This window comes from Chaetodon auriga, chromosome 1 (genome assembly GCF_051107435.1).
Source record: "Chaetodon auriga isolate fChaAug3 chromosome 1, fChaAug3.hap1, whole genome shotgun sequence".
NCBI classification, from domain to species: Eukaryota; Metazoa; Chordata; class Actinopteri; order Chaetodontiformes; family Chaetodontidae; genus Chaetodon; species Chaetodon auriga.
This window is the reverse complement of record NC_135074.1, coordinates 8,734,343-8,759,277: the sequence shown is the minus strand read 5'-3', so window position 1 is coordinate 8,759,277 and position 24,935 is coordinate 8,734,343. Positions and strand designations below refer to the sequence as shown.

Below are 24,935 nucleotides of genomic sequence, written 5' to 3'. Positions count from 1 at the left end.
TTTCTCCTGCCACTTTCCCATCCTCAACCCCTCTTTAAAACACCCTTTAACCCCCACTAATTTCCTCACTGGAGAGTATTTTGGTACAACCAATAGACATCTGAGCACATACACTCAAGCTTTTCTGAAAATTTCTCACATTGGACATTTGGACATTTCTCACAAATGGACATTTTCTGTAAGTGTCTTCTAACTACTTCTGTAAATGCCAGCCCCACTCACTGACCCCCGACTGCCGTTGTTCTCACAGTTAACAAGTACTGAGGTTTTCGTGTTCATAATAACTTTCAGACATCCAACATAAGTTGAAGGAGCTGGCTGGATGCCACTTGATGTTGATGATAGAAAACATTTTCCTCCTTCACCATCTCTCTCTCTCTTCCTACATCTTAAGCTGTTAAAGGAAAAGCTCAATATTTTGAAACCATGCGCATGTCTGTACAGTCAGGAGATGGTTATCTTGGCTTAAAGTAAAGACTGAAGCAACAGGATACAGCAAGATAGGCTCTGTAAAGACAGAGAGTTCACTAATGAACAAACCATATCTATTTTGTTTAATCTGCACAGAAACAGACATGAAAAACAATTGTTGGTCTTAACTCTAAGTGTGTTTCCCAACAGGTCAAGCTATTGATGCAGACACTGTTTGTGTCTGGCTGGAACTTTTCTTGTATCTCTCACTCCCTTGTTTCCTGGTATGTCCCTACTGGTGTTACCTGATGCAGGTATAAAATGCCCATTTAATAATTTTAAGAACATAGCTGGTTTGTGCCACAACCTGGCTTAAGGCTGGATAAATGAGGGGAGACCAGGAGGGGAGTTTAGTTTACGTAACTAAAAGGAAAACCAACATAAAGACAACCTACAATACAACAAAGTCAAACAGTGTGGAAGCCGGGGCCAGAGGGACACTGACTGACTGCCACCAGCTTATGAAGTCTTGCAGCCTGACCAGGTGATCTGAATCTCTCTGATGACCTGACTCTGCCCACCAGGATATTGGGTGGAGGGGCCTGCTCAGAGAGTCGTCACAGCTGGTCCAAAAAACACCTTAAGCATGATTTCTATCTCAAAATCTTGTTTAAAAGAATAGCTCAACATTTTGGGCTGGACTATTTCTTTAAAAACCAGTCCAACCCTTTCCTGCCTTTTTACTTGTAGTTCCATTATACATGAAACCTCATACACCACAGATTTCCAACTAAACCTGATGACTAAGAATGATGCAGCATCTTACCACTTCATTGTGACATTTGGTAAATTACCCTTCATTGTTTCTTCGTGCATGAATTCCCAAGAACTGCTGACCAGATTTTAGTGGATAATTCGTTTTCACACTTCATGTCAGATTTTCAAATTGGCTCATGAGTGCTATGGTTTTAGGTCGAGACGAGATTGGTTTGTAACTGCTCTGCCTTTAGGAGACTGGAGAACATTTAAGCGGCAACATGTTTACAATGCCTGATTTTCATTTGTTTCAAGAAGACCAAAGGGAAGATTTCATGATTGTGAACATGTCTTTACGTGAGTGTCACACACAGAAACACGTGATCGGCTCTGTCCAAGTCTACAGGGATATGGAGGTCTGGTATCCTACTGTACCTGACAGCGAAGCGGTCGGAGAACATGTGGGGGAGGACATGGGGAGGAGAGACAGCTATATTTCTATGAAGACAAATGGGAGTAAATGTTTAAAAAGGTACCAAAAATAAAATGTAAATTAGGGTAGTTTCCATCAGCATGACTGAGGTGAGTCAAGACTTTCCTGACTAATCAGAAAACACATCTACGTACATGTCAACTAAACACATTTCTTTCTGTCAAACATTTTACAGATGGTTTTTTAAGGTCTGTGGCAGCTGCAATGTTTTAGGCCAAAAAGACTTTTGTTTGCTCACTGGTCCACTGATACCAGATGTGAGTGCCTCCTGCCTACATTGTGAAAGTATCTGGGAAGTTGGTGAAAATATTGCCATATCACTATTTACCAGACCAATATGTTTCCATCATTATTCACTGTATGATTTTTTTGGCATCAAAATAAGTGGCTGAAAAGGCTGAAAAACGAGCTGTGACAGAATGTATCACATCAGTATGTGTTAGTGACTGAGAGGAGCTGTCAAAAGTAACACTTAGTTTACTTGGATGCTTGAACAATATATATATATATATATGTGTGTGTGTATGTAAAGGGGAAAAAAATGGCAATGGTAATACTTAAGCTGAATGATTTGTGCAGCACATAGTGACGAATGGTTCAATGCAGAGATAAGGGAACAGAGAGGAGGGGAAACAGTGGCCAGATAGGGATGGGTAAGCACAGGATAGGGGTGACTGAGCGCAGCTAAGCAGTGAGATCAAGCTCACGACAGTTCGCTCATAATGATGTGTCTGGTTGAGTTTTCATGCCAGACAGGAAAGCTGTTTTAAAGGAGGAACTTTACTAAAAATCCCGCTAGAGGCTGACTGAGGCTCAAAGTATTGGATGATAAGTTCCAAGTTCAAGTCTTCTAAATGGCCTTGTGCCGGCCTTGATGCTGAAAAGTCTTGGAGGTATTGAGAAATTTATAACCGTTTTCAGTGGTAACTCCCCAGCTGTTAGACTGTACACCTCCATTCTAAATTATTCCCCCTTTCAGAGTTGTTACATGAGACAAAGCTTCATGCATGCAGGAACATGCACCCCACTGGGCTTGTCAGCTTCAAACAATATTGCAACAACAATGCAGTTCCAGCCTGTTATCAATTGACCAATGATTTGTTTAGTTGAGGTATTGACAGTGACAGCCCAGCCACAAAAGGGCTAAAAAGAGCTAATCTGGAGCACATTCCTCCACAAAACAGAGGGGGGGGAAAGCTACGGTGCTTGTCCAGAGGGCCGTTCAGGTGCACACTAACCAGAAAAAGATGGAAGACGATGACTGGAGTTTTTTGGGAGGTCCAACTCTGGTCTGCAGCTCTACGGAGACAATTATACCTCCATTAAACACAGGAAGCGTAACTCAAAGACCTCATAAAAGTTTTCTCTGAGAAAATGAAGACAGCTGACAGCATTAAGTGCCTCTCAGTGTAATGAAACAGCGAAACACAGAGCAGTATAGCTTTGCTGAAAGAATCTTGTGTCAACTCCAAGGGTGAGAAAAATGAACAGGTTACGATTCCCACAGCTTGGGGTTTGTTGATTACCATCCAAAGTATGCAGCGAGAAAACGCCAAAGGGAGAAAAGAGAGTGATAGTTTGAATAGGATGCCCCTGTGGACTTCTGGATGCAGTGCAAACAATCTGTAAGTGGATCGTGTTCAGCACGAATGTCTTGCCCTCATGTGAGAGTCGACTATATGTTTCCATGTGGTGAGAGCTGAGATTTAAGCCATGTTTTCAGCTCAGAAAAAAAGTACTTCATTCACTGTGTTAATGATGAGGACAGAGCTGCAGACAGGGTTGTCAGTACCTCACTAAAATCCTGTGGATGATGAACAGTAGACTGCTAGTAGAGGGTGATTTAATCACCAGAACACACACACACACACACACACACACACACACACACCTGCAGTATGTACATATCATATATGCACACACATATGTTTACAGTTTGTTGAATGTTTGTCCCAGTCAGTACCAGCAGACATCCACAAAGTCAGACCCAACCCTGCATACACGACTTTACAAGCATAAAGGATGATCTCATTTATGTGCACCTGTGCACACACACGCAGACAGACTCACACGAAAACGTATCAAATGTGGCCGTATTCAGTCCAGACATCTCCAAAGCATAACAGCATGCACATGCAGCCATGCACAAACATACTCACATACTACTCATAAACAGTATGTACGGACACACAGCACACACACTGACACAGGCATCTGGTCCTTGTTACTGTTTCAGACCAAAATCCAATCCTTCCATTGCTCAGTCAGAGTTTTCCTGCTGTTTGACATAACAAGCTTCAGCACCTAATGTCAGTGTTACTGTTTGTCCATTTCTGTATTGATCCTGTCACTGGAGGACAAGCCACTGGGGCTGCTGGTGAAGTGTAAGGAGTCATATTACTGTTGAGCAGTGATAACATGTACAAACAGCACATTATTTAGAAAGGAGTGACAAATACAGATGTACCTTTGAATTTACAATTCAAGTGAGAAAAAGTAGAGCATCACACTTGCAGTAGGATGTTTTTTCAGCTACAGCAGCCATATAATAGCTTGTTTTATGGCTTGTAAGACGGGGACCTCTGACTGCAAATCCCAGCAGGCCCTGAACGTTCAGCCTGCAGTGTGAACTACGAGCCGCACACCAACATACACACGGACAAGACAACACATGGGCATGTGCGCGCACACACACACACACACACACACACACACACACACACACACACACGCCTGGTTCTCATCACCTGCTGTAGAAAGCAGCCCTGTGTCTTCAGCACCAGATACAGATGAATAGCATTTCAATGATGTGATACATTCTGCCTGTTTGTCTTTCTGCATCTGTCTCTTAGACAGAGAGAGACGGAGACACTGACAGGCTGCAGTCCTGTTCAGTGTCATAAATATTAAGCACTTAAATATAGCTAAACAAAAATAAAGTTCAACAAGCTGTAGGGTGAGCAAAAATGCAAGTTTACCCAATGACCAACAGTTGTGAATCTTATTTTCTATAGCTTATTGTGTCCTAAAATGGAACAAAAAAGTAGTGTCCATTGTTTGTACACTACTTTCTGCTAACGATCCAACAATGTAACACTCCAAATTTTGTCAAAAGTTGCAATTGTGGGATAATACACTTGTCAATGACGATGCAAAATAAAGATGATTAGTAAGTGTCCAAAATCTCAATTTACTGCTCAATACAGAGTAAATTGTCTCGTGAATGAAGGGGTGATTTTGGAGCTGGCCTAAACAGAACAAAGTCAAAGGCAGTCATGTCATTAGTAACACTTTCCTCTGTTGTACAAATCAAAATGTCTGCAGTGAAAAAGGCCTATGAGCAGTGCAACACCTGTGCTTCTCCTGCTGTGGCCAGTTAAAACGTCTGTTGGGAAAAAAAAGTCAATTGGTGTCTAGTTGTCAAATAGACAGAGTGCATATAGTAAAAACAGAATCAGGAAAAATATAGTAAGTCCCGTCCTCCTCCTCTTTCTGTCTCTGTTTGCATATTTTCTTTCTGAATGTTGCTCTATGATCTCCTATGGTGAGTTCAGGCACTGTGGGAGAGGAGAAATCCCTGTTCCTGTGCACTGTATACAAGTACAGTTATATCTGACTAGACACAAGGTGCTAGTTAGACTAAACAGCACTGCTGCACATGAGGAAAGCAGGTGCTCTGTATTCAATGCTATCTGGGATCAGCTGACCAGGAAACATTCCTGACATGCAAATATAGTTCTGTATTTATAAAATGGCCGATGTTTCTGACCCAAAGAGGAAAACAAAGAGAAGGATGAAAGATGTCACAAGGAAGAGTGAAGGTGAGTCACAGGATGAGTGACAAGGCACTGGAAAAAAGATGAATAAAGTAGAAATTGATCTGTTTTCTTACAAGGCCATCATCAGTGGGAGTAGATTTGGCACATATTTTCAGTCTGGCAGCAGCGTGCACCACTGACACCAGTGTGCCGACACGTTCCACTTCACATGAGCTTCTGTGATAATGGTTTAGTAATGTTCTGAGTTACACACAGCTATTAGCGTCTGTGCTTTTAGCGAGTCCAGTGAGCTCCTCTAGAGCTAACGTATAAGCACGCTTCAAGTCGACACGTGTCTTTTACTGCTTTATGTGTCGCTTTTGCATGAATTTAAGCATTTTAATACCAGGACTCGCCTCCCCACATGCAAATATCCCACCAAAACAAGTTCCCAACAACACTATTTTGCATCCCAGGCGCAGCACCACCCAAGGTGATTGTGATTGGCTTAAAGAAATACCAAGCAAGTCATGATAAAAGGTTCAGCCAGACTTTTCTGCAGCGCTGACACAGCACTTAAACAAAGTGTGGAGATAGGATTGGCTATGTGAGACTAGAGGGAGTGTTAAATGAATGTAACGCCGATGTCCACTGAGCAGACTTGTTCTTCTGCTGCTGAAGGTCTGATTTACTGACAGCGACCCTCAATGAGCATCCCACCACATGTCCTCATCTTGGTGGGAAGCCAATTATATGAGAGCGGGAGAAAAACACTCAGCAGCTTCCCTTCCAGCTCTGATTTTCCCTTCTTGCTCTTTTAAAGACCTTTACATGGTTTTCCAGGCAAATCCCCCGCTGAGGAGAACGCTCGGCCTGCCAGGGTGCAGCTTTATTTCATTTGGATCAAAAAAATACCTCCGCTTCCAAAGCCCCCTTCTCCCTTACTATACTTTCTTTCCTTTTGCCACCTTTCTGTGGTTTTCCCTGCTGTGCAAAGTTTTGTGTTTTTATGATCTTTTTGTATTATTATCCTCACTATGCTGTTTCTTAGTGGCCCAGGAACTGCTTTGTGTTTCATGGAAACAAACATTATTATTATTACATTAATAGTGCAATAAAGGGTCAGTGATCCTTGTCTTCACTGGTCTGTTAGAACTGACCCCATTTACAACTGGAATTACATTGCTAATGTGCATTGTGACTAGACCACATCTGGAGGTTTTCTGGCTCACAGTGTGTTTGGATCTTAGGTCCACAATACACATAATGTGCTGGCATCCTAATACACAGAACATTGAGACGGATATTTGCTTTTAGCGAACATAAAATATAAGTTGTACAAATTTAGAGAACGAGCAAGCAAGAAAGTTGAAAGAGACACGCTTGTAATTACTGAGCATACGTGTATTCTGTACCATGAAAGCACCAAACGATGCGTTACTCAACAGAACTGTGAAGCATGGAAGCAGAACAGGAGGGAAATGAATGATATACAGTCAGAAATAACTTTGTGTGCGACATGTTGCATTGATTTGTGCAGCTGATCTGCTGTTAAGGCGGCATACTTAATCGAGTCACGTAGAGCCTACACACTGATACAGCAACATGCCCGGACGCACCAGACACAATGTTTCTTATACAAAGAAAGGAATAACTGAGTGTTTTAGACTACATTTAATTTTCAGAATTTTCTGATCATTAATTACATATCAGGATAACGCGTGTTGAAGAGGTGATTTAAGAGACAGAGCTGGCTCGCCTGACATCCTCAGACAGGGAGTTCCAAAGCTGAGGGACATGGATTTACAAAGCCAAGTCACCCAGGGCAATAAAAGAAACCTCCCGTATCTCAGTCTGCATATCAAGAGACCCCACACGAGTGAGGTTGAGAAACTATAGTGCATGGATTCAGTTCATTGACAGTTTTGCAGAGCGTTAAGCCAAAACTGGGCAGTTTTCCAAGTTCCTTGTGTCAGATTACTATCAAGGAAACATGCATGAGCTTTTCCATTTATGAGTGACAAGCACTATGCACATTTTGAGTAGACTAATTTACCATGTTGACAATAGCATGAAAGTCACCATGACGTTAGAGAGGGAGGAACCCCTTACAGCAGTGTACTGCATGATGTTTTTCTTCATTTACTGGGACACTGTGTCTCTCATGCAGCTTTCATATCTTTATCTGCCTTATTTACTCTCTGTGTGTCTTGTTAGTCTCAGTGACTAAATGTTCTGTCAGTGTTTGGTTAGCTGCAGAACTCATTACCTCAGTTTATTTTATATCTAATCTGATGTGCTGTTGCTCTTTAGTGAACTGCTGGTGGCTCTTCTGTTTATGCACTTTCCTGCTTTCAGTTGGCCTGTTTTGGAAAGTTCTTCTTTCACCCTCTCAGACAAGTTTGTCATGTAGTGATGTATCATTACTACTAACACTGGAGTTTCTCAAGGACATGTATGTGTTTATACAGTGTAGGTTGGTAGTGCTATGTGCACAGAAGGCCATGCAGGATCTATTCCCCTAAATCAAGAGGGAAAGAAAGGTGGTGAGGGGAAGCTGAGATAACACGTCTTTATCTGTGGTCCTGCATTGAAGGTGTCATGGAGCAACATTCACATACATTCTCACACATGCATCACACACAAAATACAGCACACAAGCTGGGATCTCAGCCAAAAGCTGTCAGTATTAGTGATGTCAGCGAATTATCCAATTCTTTTCAATGGCTCATCAGTATGAACAACGGGGGCCTAGTTGTACTTGATGAGAGCCATTGTTTATCATGTTGTGCCCAGATTTTGTAACCTGCCGTGTCGGATGGTCTTTTACATAGAGCCATCTGAGTCATCTTGCTTGGAAAGTGCTTGGAAAAGGGAAGGCACTATTAAGACATAAGAAAAAAGAGACCAACTCGCCATTCGATGTATTAAATCAAACTGCTAAAGAACAAGAAAAGCAAAAACAACTTTTCTATCAAGAAAAGCCTTCACTGCTGTTATTTGCTCTTCTTATAATGAGGAAATACCATCTAGTTCACATATAACTGATACAGCAACATCTATGCTAAAGTCTTTTGGAGCAGCCATTAGGTTTGGCAATATGAGTGATGTAGTGCTGCTAAACCTAGTTGACACATGCAAAACAAAATTAGATTAGTGGGATGTCTAAATTTGAATCTGATCCAGATCTTGGCCTATCATTATCCTTGTAATTATTTTGCACATAAAGCTAGCAACCCCCACACCCTAAAAAAAAGAAAAAAGAGGAGCTGAACTTTTGAACAGTTCCCAGAAAGGAGCCATAAGATCTGGCTCCCTTCAAAGGGCTGCAATTCCCATCACCAGTCAGTGTGTTAATCAGTCATCCCAGCCAGTCAATCAGCCTGTCAGTAAACTGCTCACTGAGTTAGATGTCCAATCATCAGGGCATCATTCACCCTGCAAGAAGACTTGTTTCAGTTTTATTTCAGAGGTTTGTAACTTAATACATCCTTACGTCTCAGTGGGACCATGACACCAGATATGCTTCCCTTGGCCTCATCCTACCACCATCCAAGGACACCATGGTCTGAAGAGGTGGAATAAACAGGACAAAATCAGAAGCTACTGGTGCTCACATTAACAGCAAATCAAGGCAAAATGAAGTGCTTATTGTCACACTTATTTCTTTTACCCTTTAATGTTCAGACGTGATCATTTTTGACAAGGACAAGGACAGGCTCAGTTTCTCAACACTAAGTTTGCTGACCTTCTCTGGTTAGCGCAAAACAATCGTCAAAGTTCTGTAGTTACATCAAAACAACACTTAGCATGTACGACACTTGTTGTTTATTTCATTTGACCTTACCTCAACCCTAGCTTTCATACTCAGGCTACTAGACGACGGCCTGGCTTCTGTCTCTCTGGAGCGAAAACAGAGAATCGGAGTGCAACAAGAAAGAGCAACGCTGTAGAGTGGAGATGGAGTCCAGGCCATGAGTCGGGTCTTGTTAATGACCACTTTAAATGTTTCTGGGCGACTATGGGGGGGGGGGGGGGGGTTGTTGTGCTGGGACTTGGAGGAGGGAATCTCAACCTCTTTCAGAGTTTGTTACAATGGTCTTTAACATTTCCACCTTGTCCTTTCTCTAACCAAAAATCGAAGCAAACAAAGAAATACACTGACCTGTTGTTTGGCAGGTTGTAAGAATTATCCTATAAACATACACTGTGGCATGACCTTCAAAACCACTGGTATCCAATCTCCTGGCATTTTATGACAGGCCTTCACATCCAAAACCAAACATGATTACATGGCCAGTATAAGGGGCCAAGACTTCTAGGTCTTTAGTCAAGTGAGGGAACAACTAATACAAGTAGATCAGCAAAGAAATGCTAACCTTCAACAGCCTCTTTTAGGAAGTCACACAGATTGCATAAACCAGAAAGCAAAGTCTAAAGCTGTGGCCCAGCTCAGCCCAGCAAAGACATACACTGTGATTCATTTAGTAAAACAAGCAAATCACAACTGTGCAGTTCAGCAAATAAAAGCAACAAAGAAATGGAGTCACTGAGTCAAGACAACAACAAAGTCCACTGACTAAAAGTAACCAAGTACAAATCTGAAGCGCGTGTGGTCTTTACAACATCATGGTTTCATATTTCTGGGTCAGACAGCAAAATGTTTATGCATTGAGTCAGTCTTTGGTAATCATAAATTACCGACCAAGACAAAGTCTACAGCAATGTGAGTAGCTCTGAGATGCTGTGCAAAATGCTACTACAGTCTCATTAGCTAGCTAAATGCTAACACTGACAATGCTAACATACAGATTTTTAGCAAGTACCACGTACCATGATCACTATTTTAGTTTAGCATGATAGCATGCTAAAATTTCTGTATTAGCACTAAATACAAAGTACAATTGAGACTGATGGACATGTCATTAGTTGTGGGAACATTTCACTCAGAACTACATATTTCAACCTCCTGGTGGTGCAAGAGAAAAGTCAGGGGGCCATCAAAGTTTTGTCCTCTGGGGATCATGCATGGCTAAAAATTAGGATCCAAACTAGAGCATCTTCCTTTTTCCAATATCTTTTCCCATACATTTTGGTACATTTTAACATTGGCAAAGCTGACACCAAATAACAAATGTTTGTTTGATGGAGCTTGGTAGGGGCCACACACAGTCTGAGAGTGTAGGTTTGCCTGAGAAGGCCACTTCAGGGAAAGTTGGATTATTCTGGTTCAATTATGGTTCACTCTGCCTTGGCTTGTAACAATGGCTTTGAACTGGATTGCTTTATGTGGAAAAATTGCAAACATTCTTCCAATTTGACCATTTATTGCATAAGTATTAAACAGGTTGGGTGAAATTAAAAATCTTGAAAATTAAGCAGCGAGTAGTTAACTTTGCGTTAATTTCTGGAGGAATCTAAAGAGTGTTTAGACCACACAGCCACATAGATGGAAACAAACTTTCATCCACATTCAATTCAACCAGGAAACAAAGGAAAAAACAGCTTGGATAGAACAACAATATAATGGATTTTCAGCATATGTGTATTGCTTCAAAGGATGGAGAACACACTCATCCAAACTGTATTTTGGCAACAGAAAGGAAATGAAATGCAGACACAGTATATCTGATGTGGAAATAATCCATACATGAGACCCATGTCAGTTGTAAAGAGGCCTTCCTGCCTTCTGAACAAGTCAGCACGCATGTTCACACATGTTCACAGATGCAAATCCTGCATGAGAAGTATCATGAGTCAAGACAGGAAGTGGTTGAACTCTAAGGCTGGCTAAACTAAGCCTCCCATTATTAAAGTTTAAATTATATCTCTGACCAGTGGAGCTCTTTTTTCGGTAGTATACATTCAGTAGGCTCAAAAGGTCAGAGTGTCAACAATGAAGAGCCAGAATGTCGAGTGAATGCTGGTAAAGATGAAGTCAGGTCAAGCACAGCTGTATTTGTATATGTGTGGAAAGTGAGTGAGGGAGTGCTTCAAGCCTCATCTATAACAGATGAATAGTAAATTTTAAAGCAAAAAATGTGTGGAAGACGCCATCAGTGTAATGATATCAGCGACCCCTGCAAAGACACTTCAGAGGTGAAAATTCTGCCAAAATGATCAAATCCTCTGTGACTCAGCCTTGAGACATTCATGAGGCAAAGTCAAGACACATTCCTTTTTTTATTTGTCAAACACATAACACAATAGAGTTGGACTGTTTTCATCCAACCACATGCTCTTCATTGAACTGTACGGACGTGTTTGTGAAGGAAAGCAAGAAAGACAAGGTCAGATGGGAGAAGTGGGAATAATATGGGCATGTGATCCTAGTTCAATAACTGTCTTCACTTGGTTAGATCCTCCCACTTAAGGTCTGAGAAAGAGATGCACTTGAAAGATATGAAGAAAGAGGAATTGAGGAAACAGATGCAGCATTATGACATGTGTTATGAAACATTCTCCTCTTTCCAGCATCATCTCAAGTGATGTCAGTTTCTGGTGATCGCTGCACACCTGGATCAGCATTGTTTCTTTTTGTGTTTGCACACTTAATGTACTGTGTTGGGGGGTGTACAGTCATCATCTGTGAATCATTTTAGGGCCATAACTTACAATTATTTCATCATTACTTAATTCATTCATTTTTGGTCAGAGAGGTTATTGCCACTTTGATTATAACATATGATGAAAAATGCTAAAATGTAGTTGAACAGTAGCACAACTAGAGAGGGGTTACAAAGTCTGCACTCAGTTCTGTCTGTGATACAACAATATCTGTCTGAAGGCACAGGAAACTCAAAATCAGAGCTCAGTAGGTGTTCATTATATATTTACGTCTTCCATCAGCACTTGTGATAAATTGTTATAAATTGCTGTAAATTACTTCTGTGTTGTTGTTTTTTTACACGGTTGCCCAAATCGGCAACACTGCTCCACCCAGACGTCTCCCCTGATGTGTGATTGACTGTCATTAGTCTAATTTGAGTTGACTGGAGGTGATTTCTCGACTTACAGGCGAAACATGAACATTTGGAGGATTTTTCATCACAAAACTTCCACAGAGCTTATTCAAACTGACAAAGGAGAAGGATATTTGTCATTCAGTCATCATTCATTGATTATACTGCTGCCTGAATGTCTGTGAGATAATCACAAAAATCTATTTTCAGTTTCAAAAATGCTTCACACAGTACATCATGTCTTCCTACAAAGAGATATGGAAAAAACACAAGTCTAAAAAGTTTCCCATAACTTGAAGTCTGCTAGTAGCTGAAAGGCAAGGCTCATTGTTCAGGCCTTATTATCTTCCCATTTCAGCTACTATTAGTTCCAGGGCAAAACATTTGACTGACAACACTGGCTGTCACCCACCAGCATGTACAAGTTGACCTGGGACATTAAAGTCTCTCATGGTGTCCCACACATGCTCAAATGTGGCCGCTGGGACAGCATTTAGTATTAATGGGTGACTTGCATACTGAAAATTCAAACTTGACAAAGCTTGACAGTGATACAGTACTGAACACTTGAGATACTGCTAATCTCAGTGAGTATGCTGCTGTTTGGTGACTCGTTCGTTCTGTTCTGAAATGATGCTTTTCAGGTCGAGCCATTTCTCACTTCTGTCTCTCAAACAATAGAAAACACTTGACTACATTCTCTGGAAATGGATCACTATCCTTCCTCAAAATACTAGCATAAGTGATTAATATTCTCTGCCCTCTGTTAGATGATCAGTGCTTACGCGAGACTATGGAAGACAAAACTATAATGATCCCAAAGGGACAGATGGATCATTGTTGCAACAAAAGTAGCATGAAGTATGGAAACCATAAAAAACAATCATGACTCCATGACATCTGTCATCATCTCTGACTCTCTGTAAGTGCCTGAGCTCACTTACTGTAGTGTCATATTATGGGTGTTATCTACAGCAGTAATGAGCCCTGCGGGTATTTAAACCAGAACAGCATGCCAATCAAGCGGAAGGATGGTTTGTAGTTCAGTGGAGCCCATCAGTCCTGTCAGAGTCCACAGCTGAGAGTGTTTAGAGAGAGCGGGTTCAGAAAGCATCAAAAAATGAACTCTCCTCATCATAAATGTGCTGTAACAGCAAGCGCAGACAATACAGAGACAATTCATACGGACTCATACATAAACATGCAGGCTCACACACACACTCAGAATCTGGGTACGAACCATGTATATTTGGCTTGGCATGCCTGAAATCTGACCTCCAGCTAAGGCAGAATAAGAACACGAAACAGCCAGAACAATAGAAATGTAGAAATCAATCCGATTCACCCTCATCGCTGTGAAAACCACAGCGGAGGGGGAGACCTGCGGCTGGCAAAGTCTTTGTTTAGATGGTGAGAGCAGCAGGGGTTTACTTCTGCACAACACCACAAAGCCCTCTGAGACAGAGACATTACATTTACATTTTGCACATTTAGCAAACAGTCTTATCCACAGCAACGCGCACAGAGGGCAGCAGAAGACGACGAGAAGCTGAGAGGATCAGCATCCAAGTGGAAAGAGTCAGAGTCACAGCGTGCTGACAACAGGTTGGACAAATTCAATCTAGGCTCTTTCTATCTGCACAAATAAATCATCAAGAGAAATTGTTCATTATTTCTGAAATATCACCGTTAGACTTTTCTTAAAGTACCCTTTTCATAAAAACTCATGCCTTGTGTTGAGTGCTACTATAAGTACCATAAGTACCATAATTTGCTTCACTGTTTTGATAGCAAAAAGCTCACTTTCTTTGGGACGGTGTGAATTTTTCCAAATGGTTAACATGTCACCTTCAATCAAAACTCCAGAAATATTACTTTTTCCCAGATTATTTGAACATGAGAACGTCGTGCCAGATGAAGAAATAAGATCCTAAAACCAAAAATTATTGGAAAATGTCCAGCCTGTCTGCACACGACAAGGCTGTGTGTACAGATTGGACTATTAGACTGACCAGGTCTGGGTCAAATACAGTTTAAAAGCCTCAATTGTCCAATCAAAGCTTGGCAACCATGACTAGACACTGTGTACCTGTCAAGCTTGAGATTTCTCCACATGTAGTAAAAACAGTGCTTGGGAGGGTAGGGCCAAAAACATGGGAGCAAAAAGCAGAAATGCAAGAAACTTATTAAACAGCGTTTTTATCTACTCTGAAACAAGATTCAGCTGTTAACATATCCTCCTAACTACCTTACCTCCTACAGTAGTAACAAAATGGCACTCCCAAGGCCAAGGAGCACATCATTAACAAACTACAGTAGTTTGAGGAGTTGCAGGTTACATTGAAAAAAGCCTTGTTTACAACTGGCACATGCACCATTGAGTATTTCCACATTGTATGGACACAGGCCATGGATGAGTTCAAAGTTTATGCTAACGTTAGCAGCTCTGTTCTGCTCTTTATTGGATTTGGGGAATTTTACACTACAGCAACCCCAGCCAGCACTATCTGAGGTAGAGTTACATTTGCCAAACACACTGGTAAGCCCTCATCCTAAAAGCCTTTTTGGTAACACTTTCATCGAAGGTCATGTCTGCAACGCATCATAAGCACATTTATAAGACATTCTAGTTATAGAATGTTATAAGGATTCATACAGTAGACGTATATATACATGCATACAACAAGTTAAGAAATGGTTATAAGTGGTGGACATAATGCATCATAAGTTCAGCATTCTTAATGCTCTATACCTCCATGCCAACGGGACAACTTTGTTTAAATGAGGAATCTGAGTCCTGGGGCCTATTTTAGGAATAGAAATGATATTATTAATTACTGGTGTCTGTATGTGGTATCAGCAAGGACCCAAAAAAGTGAAAAAGAGTGGTTTCAGTGCATCCCTATTTAAAACGATGTAGCTGTGAACATTAAAAATTTGGCTTCAGACACATACTAAATCATGAAGCTAACATTCAAAGCTAGCAACTGCTGTTAAAAGCTGATGAGAAATGAGAAGTTTGCTTTTGTCAACCTTGGCCTGAAATCAAGGATCCATCATTTCAAAATTTACAGAGACTTTGGAGCAGTAAACCTAACACTGTTATCATGGTAAACTACAATATACCATGCAGCGTAAAGCCTGGCAGGCATAGCAGCAGGAACTCAGGTGAGCGGGGCTCACAGTCTTTCTCAGTAAAGCTCCTCTGCGAAACAGGTCTCAGACCTACAGCAAAAAGTAATAATCCATCAAGACAAACTAGAACTAAAGCTTTCAGTCTGTCTGCAAAGATGGAAGTATGTGGTAGCTGCTTCATCAGCGCTGTCTGGACAACATACTGCTCTCATTGGAATAAGAATCAAAGTAATATTTACACACAGACACAATGGATCAATCTGGTCGCCCCTGAAGTTACTTGAAAAATCAATTTGATCCAGGTCTGTGCTGAGCCGCCTTGAGAAACATGGTAAGGAAAACACAACCTCATCCAGTCCACCTCCTCCAGCCCCACACATCTCTTGGAGAGCCAGAAATTAAACACGACGCAGAGCCTGTTACAGTCTAACCTTGACAGTAAACAGATCAGATGGTCTGGCCTCGCAGCAGACCTGGTGCCTCATTTATTTAAGGATCTTCTTACGCCAACAACCAAATCCAAGCCAAAGTTTGGCCTCAGAAGAAAGTTATCTAAATGTCAAAATGAGTAATTTACATTGATTTTCTCCTGTTGTGAATATGCATCATGAGCTTAAAGTCTTACAACCTGTCATAATGTCTGCACTGAATTCATTTATTTCTTTCAACCTATACGTTTCAACATGTTCACATGATATGATATCAAAGGATATTTTCAAATATTAGACCCCTGTATGCTTTATGTAAGAGAGATTGAAGAGCAAGAAAGGAACCAGTTTCATCAAAAAATACATCATACATGTCAACAACTGCCCCATATCGCCCTCTTTTATCATCTTTGTCGTATTTGTCCTTGTTCAAATTACAAAAAACACTTCTATCTTCACTGATGATTCAATAGTTCAACCAAATTTGGTGTCATCACTTTGAGGAGTCCGTATTCCCTGGCTTCCTCTAAATGGACACAGCGCAATAAAAATAACTAATCCCATCCTCTCCTGTCAGGCTACTTCTACATTTTAGGTTATGATGCAGGACCAACTCCCTGAGGGAGATGCCTTCCCTAAATGTTTCAGCTCTGGACTCAAGCTGAGAGACAGAAAGTTCAAGTTCACATTTTGTTTTATTGTCGCCGAGCCAGGCTGGTGGAATTCAGCTGAGTGCAGATGGGAACTGCAGCACAAGGTAAGTAAAAATCTCTCCTCTTGACCTCTTAAAGGTTAGCTGCTGCTGGTTGACAAATTACAACACCTTTACAAACTCTGTCTTCAGTGCAGATCATTATTCAGTCTCTGAGTGATGATCTTCAGGAAATTATTATTTTTCTCCCCCAAGTGGATACATATAGCTTCCAAATAGGGGGTATACTGTGTGCAGTCTGGAAATGACACAGCGGGGTGGTTTAGTGGTTACGGAAACTGTTCAACAGCCTCAGAACGTTTCAGTCCTGCCTACAGGCATCAGCAGCCACTCATGCCTCCAAAAAATGCCCACGAGTAAAACACTGTTCTGGGAAAGACAGTCAGCTGAACACCAGAATGTGGATGTTTAATGTACAGTAAGGCCCTGTTGTTTCCGTCAGTGGCTCAGGCTTATCAGACCAAAGGAGGAACATCAGCTCTTACCTAAAACAAGTGCTGTTCTTCCCCCCAGCTCTGACACAGGGATACTCCACAGTCAAGATTTTGTTATCTGGACACTCCGTTCTGAGTAGAGAAAGACACGTGGAAACAAATGTGATTCACTGGCATGTTTTACGCTGTTTTCGGAAAAATGATTGGGAACTATGTCAATAATCCATTCATTGTTTTATGCTAGAAAACATGGCAAGTAGTCTATTGTTCCAGCTTCTGGTGAATTGACTATCAGAGCACTGAATGTGTGTTTTAAACTGTTTGCTGATTGATTTAACCTTGGCAGGCATTTTTCACTATTTTCTGACATTTTATGAGCAAATAGATTAGTCAGTTAATTGATAGATGAATTGATCATGAAAGCAGTAGTTAGTTGCAGACCTAAAACACATAACTTAAACATGAGAACAGGAATCGTGACCAAAAGCATGGAGCAGGACATTTTACAAAACATGTCAGTGGTGTCTGCTGTGGAATGGAAACCCTGTTACTAAATGACCTCAAACACATCTGGCATTTCTGCCATTTATTGGCCCAGCTGATTTACTTAGCTCTTAGCTCTGCTGTAATTATAAAGCAAGAAATGCCCTGAAAATGACATGAAGTATAAACCACAAGAACAAAATACATAAGAGTTTTCTCATTCTGAATTTTATAACCATGGCCATTGTCAATATTTCAGTGTAGTCATACACAGACTGGACTTGGTTTCAGCTAAACCATGTAAAGCCTCTTAAAGGCATTAACACAGCTGCTTCATGTGTTTATGTAAATCCATCAGTCACAGTAGTAGATGTTTGTCTACCGCTATAACAGAATCTGATAAGTTCACTAAATCCGACCCTATGTGTGATAGTTCTAGACAAAGTGGAGAGAACGACACTGTTGGTTTATAATGTGAGGTTTAACCTGCTGCTCAGCGGTTTCACCTCCGCCGCAGAATTGGGTACATGTGCTCCACTCACATCCACTCCTCACCTCCTGACCTGCTGTCACCGGGCACCTTAATAGCATCTGTCATGTTATGTCTGAGCACAAGTAACATTTGGCTCTCTGCACCGCGACCGATTGCAACCATTTGGAGTTTCCCTTTGCGTTTTGCATTTCCTTGAAAATCACATTAGATCAGACGCGCTCCAGCGGTTCATCCAGAGGTCTCCTGTTTGACAGCCCGCTCACACAGAGCGTCGTTAAACCAATAAGACATAGACTAAACTCTATTATGGCTTTTGGCATTGTGCGCTAATCTGACAGCATAGTACTTATTTAGAGATTAAATTAGATGCCGAAACAAACTAGTATGTGAGTGGAGCGGATGTTCAAATCACTGTATCACTGTAGATCATCAGTAAACTGTTGTTCAGACATTGTGGTTCAAGTTAAAACAGTTAAAACATGGATGTTTACTTTTGGAGTTTTGCGTTATGATTTAAACTCGACATTTGTACAACACTAAATCCCTGATTACATTTAGGATGGATGAAGTTGGCACTGCGTCACCAGCTGCCGTTCATTCACAAAAGATCAAGGTATTTTTAGGACCCTCTAATAAAGTCCGTGAGACTCGACTCACCTCGAGGTGTCCACAGCAAGCGTCGTTCTGATAGAGCTGGCACCAGATTCCCACAGGAAAACAACACAGAGAGCGCCAAATGGTAAAAGAGTCGCACCATAAAGTTGACCCATGTCCCTCTGCGCTGCGGGACAGATGATGTGTTCAAGTGAAAACGCCTTCACATCAGCAAAACGCCCAAATTTTTCATCTGGCAGGTACCCGCGCGGGTACTAGGCTTGTATGAAAGTATGAGAAATCCTTGTCAAGTATCCCGCAGAGGTGACGCACATGGAGCCTGTGGGATAATGAGTGCTGCGCTGTGCGTCCGGAGCCCCGTCCCAACTTTACGCACTGAGGCAGAGACCCCTTGGAGAGCTACTGAAGGCTTTACAGCCCAGTGTGTTCTCACTAATCCCTCTGGATTTACATTCCTGCCTTTAAAGGAGAGACTCAAAGTAGCTAGGTATACAACCGCGCAGCCTATGGGTGGTGATCACATGTAGCATAATAATAATAATGATAGTTAAGTAGAGCCCTTAAGCCCAAAATTACATCCAAACTAATACTGCTGATATTTTGAAAATTAATACATTTCATAATTGAGTTTCACAACATCACCGTGAGCTGGGAATCACTTCAGGCACTGGGGGGCGCTACTGAGAGCAGCAACATGTGAGAAATGAGGATATTAAGATCACAATGAAGAATATGAATTAACCATCATCAGTCATCATCTCAAAAAGGGGAGGGGAAGGCTAAGCTTCCTGCACAGATTGGCAGAAAGCCTCTTTGATAATGATACAATTTTACCTCTATATTAGATTCAATGCATGTTTAGTACAAGGCGCTTTACTTAATACACTGACGCAAAACCAACAGACTAAATGATAAAAGAGACACATGCGTACATAAAACTGGGCCAGATTTAAATAAAACGCTTTGGCTATCAGATGCATTTTTAGCTTTGATGTAAAAAAAAGAAAATGTTAAGGGCAGTCCCAGATAAGTTCAAAATATGTGCAGTTGCAGCTAAAAGAGGCTTCACCATGTTTGGATTTCATTTTGGAAACAGCCAGATCAGTGCCAGCCATGGTTGTGTTTGTTGATGCTGTAGAACCGAGATGTATTTGGTCCCAGACCACTCAGTGATTTGGAAAGGAACAGTAATCAGTGAGATGTGTTCTTTGTGAGGACACGAGCTGAATGAGCTGCAGCTGTCTGAATATTATTTGAATTTTAATATGGACAGATGATAAGAGTTTGTGCTGAATCCATTATGATTCAGTGACAGATAGTTTAGGGGGGCACCAACTTACAATCTTTCCTTTAAGGACCAAAATGTATTATTTCACTTTTTTTCAATTTCTATTGTTGTTGATCTTTGCCACATCCCGTCATTGATTTGGTCAGTGAATTTAATGATCAAACAATACTCATTTAATGATACAGATATGTAAATATGAGTGTCATCTGCATAATTGCAGTAGAATTTTTTTTATTTTATTTCATTTTATTGTATTTTATTTTTTTGTTTTGTATTTTGATTAAGCAGTAACCATCAGGTTCCAAGCAGCCTCAGAGACACACTGTATAACACATGGACACAGTCTCCATGACGTTGTCCACAGGTTTCTGAAGAGTCACTGTGAAGCTCAGTGACTGTGGCCCCAGCCATCACATCTTGGCAGTGCCTGACTCCACCAAAGTCCCAGCTAATCCAAAAATGAGCAAAGAGGTGGAGCGTGGGTGGAGGTGGGTGGGTGGGTGTCCCCAAGGTTTTACCATTGGTAATTTATTTCTTAAGTCCCAACTAAACCATATATTTAAGAAAGTTTAGAGGATTTTATCTCTGATCTTTGCTAAAGGACAGCCTGACAGCTGTAACAATAACAAATACTTGCTACTACTACAGATGTGACAAACTTGATGTAGGGTCCACTGTTGGAACCACAATATCCAGGACAGTGTCAGGATGTCTGATGGGCCGCTATGTTTCATGCACATGAGATAAAAAATCAGCAACAGCAAAATAACAATTTAATACACGCAAATACTTGAAGTTTCAAAATAAACAAGATAAACCTTATCCAAACACACTTATCTGTCAGCTTTGGTTGGAAAACAGGCTAAAGGTGGCGGGAGGAGGACTTAAAAATAGAAGAAAAAAGAGATTAAAAATAGCCTCCAGGTAGGAGTCAGTTTTCTGTGCATAATCATTTTCTGCTCATTATTTGTGTTTTTTTAATCAAACTTGCAATCACAGCCTGATTATATGAGCTGTAAGGTGGTCAAAGGACTTTTAAGTAGGACTGCATATGCTGTTATCTGATTAACCCAGCACATTATATACAGACTTTGGGTTTCACATTATTATGATGAATTACTATCTGCATATTAACATCTAGAATCACGGACATAATGAACTCATTTGAGCTCTGTTAGCTCCACATTTCAGTTTCTTTCAATTAGTCCTGAAAGAATATTTTTTCATTTCTTCTGTCATTTTACTGCAGAGTGCAAAAGTCTTTACTGTTCAGCTAAGAAGATGCCGTATCTTCATTCCTCTTCTTGACATATGGTTAATATAAAATAAAATGAGCCTACCCCACATGAGTAATTGAATGAAATCAGGGCCAAATTGTACACTACTGCTCAACATTTTGTGCTTACAGAATCTGATAAGGGAAAAAAAAACTATTCCTTTATTTTATTTGCTATAAATTTTAGTGGCATATTAGACATACATCTTACAACATTGCAAGTGCATTCAGTCATATCCAGTAATGTCATATGAGATTAAAGAAAAGGGCATAAAGCAAAATAAGCTCATTATAACTTCACTCTGAGTATCACAAACACAACAGAAGCTTGTATCTAAATAAAGACACTTCAGGGGATTTTGTCGTCCCTGCGTGTCATATGGTTAGTTTTCATCCAAGGTGACTTAGTTTCCATTTGCTTTGCTCGAGTTTCTGTGGGCAGTTCCTTATGGTTAAAGAAGAAACGAAGGGTTATTCCATTGTTGTGAGAGCGGATCTGACCAATAGTCACCTCAGTGGAAAGCATGGCGCTGTGGTCAGTGGACGGTCAGGCGATGTTAGGTAACTCTGTACTCACTGGTCTCCTACACGTCTATTCCCTCCGGTGCATGGGGTTTTTGGCCACTGTTCAATAGAAACAGCTGGTTTTATTCACCACAAATGAATCATGTTAGAAATACACATGCACTCACTTACACATATACTGTATACATGCATGCACACAGTAACTTGGCCTAGCACATCAAATTAAACTGCACCTCTCCCTTGGCTTCATTCCCTCTAGAATCAAATAAATTCATAAAATATATAAAGCAACATTATTAAAGAACCGCAGCAAAAGGCAGCTGTTGAAATGGCAGTCTCTGCTTCATTATTACGACCACACAGGCCATGGTTTCTCTTGTTCCCACGAAGGAGAGTCTCCTTTCTCAGTTTACTTTGGTTGTGGCTTTTATTTGGTGTTTGTCTATCTGCGTATAAGCAGGCTGGAAGAAATGTGTTTTTCATTGAGGGCTGAAGCCACATACTGCATCGTTACCAACTTCTTGCCATTCATGGATAAAACTGCCCAATTGTGAAACACATAAAAGCACAGACATTTATCTGTAACTTCCCAAAAGAGTCAGAGGGGAGTTTGAGCTTGTAGCATGGAATGGGCACGGCTTTGTTGCTCATCGCCTTCAGCCACCGTCAATACAGTGTGTTCCTTAAAACGCATTATTGAATGATCATGTTCACATGCATACTGATCAGCTAATTACTGCTAATCAGATAATGTAACAATGCATGCATGTTGACCAGTTACTGAAACACTGAGCAGAAATGTGTAAATGCTCTTTGAAATTAAACCATTTTCTCCAGCATTCCTCCAAAAATGGACTTTCTTTAAACAATCTGACGGTGAAGACCTGCTGAGTGCTGCACAAACTTTGCCCCAATTCATTGTCCATGGAATACGAGCGACTTGCTTTGCAACGGATTGTAGGAATCCAGGCATGCTGGGAATAACCAGTGGCATGAAAAAAGGAAGGGAGTGTAAAGCTGAAAAATTTGGTGAGGGTGAAATCTACCTGGCAAGACCTTTTAAGTTTTGCAGAGGTGCGTCAGTAAGTTAGGTTTTACCTGCCGTGGATACATTTAAAATCATTTCTATTTCTGGGATCCTTCTTTTTTATGTCCCTGGCTGCAATTACAGACACAAACAAAAACAAAGTGTTTGGCACAAACACTTGGTTTTTTATTTACATAATGTGTGCTCATGAGTAAGATACTCACTCACTTGCGAGTAGTAACACACGCACAGTCATGAGCAAGATATGCAGCAGTTTGCTCACTTCAAATGGATCTTCACTGTTAGAGGACAGACTTTTAATGACAAGGAAATGTGCTAATGTGGTGTCTGTACTTAAAGGCAAAATCAATTAAATTCATTTAGTTTAGTTTTAGACCCGTTTGTCCTATATGTGTCACAAAAAAATTCCTTAAATGAAGATAAGATCATATCTTTTTAGCCGTTCAACTTGTCTATCAACAGACAAGCTCAGGCACAACTGTTGATGAGAGTCTACCAGGACTGGCTACATGCACCGATACCAACAAGGCATTTGAAAGAGCCGACTGCTCAATGCTGTTGTTGCATTTTTGAGAAACAGTCTCTGACTTTCAAGTACCTTTACTGGAGGACCCAGTTAGTTTTAAGCAGCAACACGCCATCACTGGACTCAAATGACATCAGGAGTACTTCAAGGAAGCGTGTTTGTCTCCTTTTTTATTTTTGCCCCATATTAGTTTAAAGAGCACAGTGCTTCATGATGCTGCCTTTGTTGGCTATGTGGAAGAGCTCTCTAGAAGCCTTGTCTCTTAGTCTCTTCTTTCAGACAAGATTCATGCAAGTTGTACATGTGGACATGGGAAATAGTTTGATGCTGAAGGGCAGGAGGAGGTCGGAATTACAATTTCCTTGCATGAGAAACATGTTGTTGTTGTTTTGCTGATTCTGGGTGGAGAGGCTGAGCTTCTGGCTCCAATTGCTTAGACTTCACTCTCTCTTATTAGAAGCATGTCACATGGTGGAGAGGCATCAAAGCTCCCCTGTCAGATTAGAGTACTGACCCACACAAGTACAGTATGTCAATGGATGACCCACCGCTGGCTTTGGAGCAAGTTCAGATCATCAAACAGGGTCCTTCTGCCAGAGAAACAAAGCTGCAGTCCATCAGCTCAGCCCACTGCATGACCTTCACTCGTACAAAAGTGAGAAAATATTTTTTTAGAATAAAATTATATGGCTTTATTCTTACTTTACCTATGTAAAGATTGTACTTGCAAAACATTCTCTTGAACCATCACTTCTTTCAGTTATGTGCTGTCCATCATTTTAAGAGTCGGTTTAGTCTTTTGTAACGTAAGAAAAAAAAGTCTTTGACACTGCAGACATTACGCAATGTCAAGAGATACGACGCTTCATGAATTTACTGGCATTTAGTGATATGTAATCCAGTGAAACACCTGCAGAACAGAACTGAAATAAAGTTATCATCAGAGACGTGTAATTTTACACTTAAAGTAAAAAACTGTGACTAATTCTATTCCCTCATAATGCTTTTTGTCCTTGCAGTCCAACATGATATGCACATTGGACAAGTAACATTTTCCAGCCTCAGTGTTGGCAAAATGTTAAAGTCTCCCTTGCCTGATAAACATAACAGAAGTATCATGACCTCATATCACAGAGCTGTAAAGAGATAACTTATTTTCCAAGTGTGCCCTGAAGACAAACGTAACCTCTCTCATCTGTGTGATTTATTCATAATTATATTCAGTTTGCCATTAGCGACACTCCTATTAAAACACTGCTTGTCAATAAAATACTGGCAAGAAGATGTATGAAGCAAACCTCGCCAAAGTTTTCATGTCCTCCAGTTGGATTCATTGCTGCAATTCTGTTTTTATTGTAGTTGTGTTGCTCGGAAACAGGGAGTTTCAGAAATATGAGCGTTGCATGCCTCTCTTATCACAGCGAAATCCTGACTGTTCACATCAAAATGGCACGGGCACAATCCATCAGTGCCAGAAGAGATCACGTGGAAGGAAAACCTCTTTTGTAATACGAATTACATTGCACAACTCAAATGTTTCGGTGTTGGTGTATGTGTAGCAGAGACCAAAGTTAATAAATTGACATTTGGCT

At 40.8% G+C, this 24,935-nt stretch overlaps 1 protein-coding gene across 1 annotated transcript in view; it reads right to left on the bottom strand.

Moving 5' to 3' along the window:
* The window catches only part of LOC143324481 (collagen and calcium-binding EGF domain-containing protein 1-like), a 34,291-nt gene extending 15,180 nt beyond the window's left edge, over window positions 1-19,111 (bottom strand). The window contains exons 1-2 of the mRNA XM_076737025.1: window positions 18,723-19,111; window positions 17,141-17,221 (exon numbers count right to left, since the gene is read on the bottom strand). Coding sequence (XP_076593140.1) covers window positions 17,141-17,221; window positions 18,723-18,835 — 194 coding nt within the window. The 5' untranslated portion in view covers window positions 18,836-19,111. The remainder of the gene's footprint in view (window positions 1-17,140; window positions 17,222-18,722) is intronic.
* Between the last annotated feature and the right edge of the window lie 5,824 nt (window positions 19,112-24,935).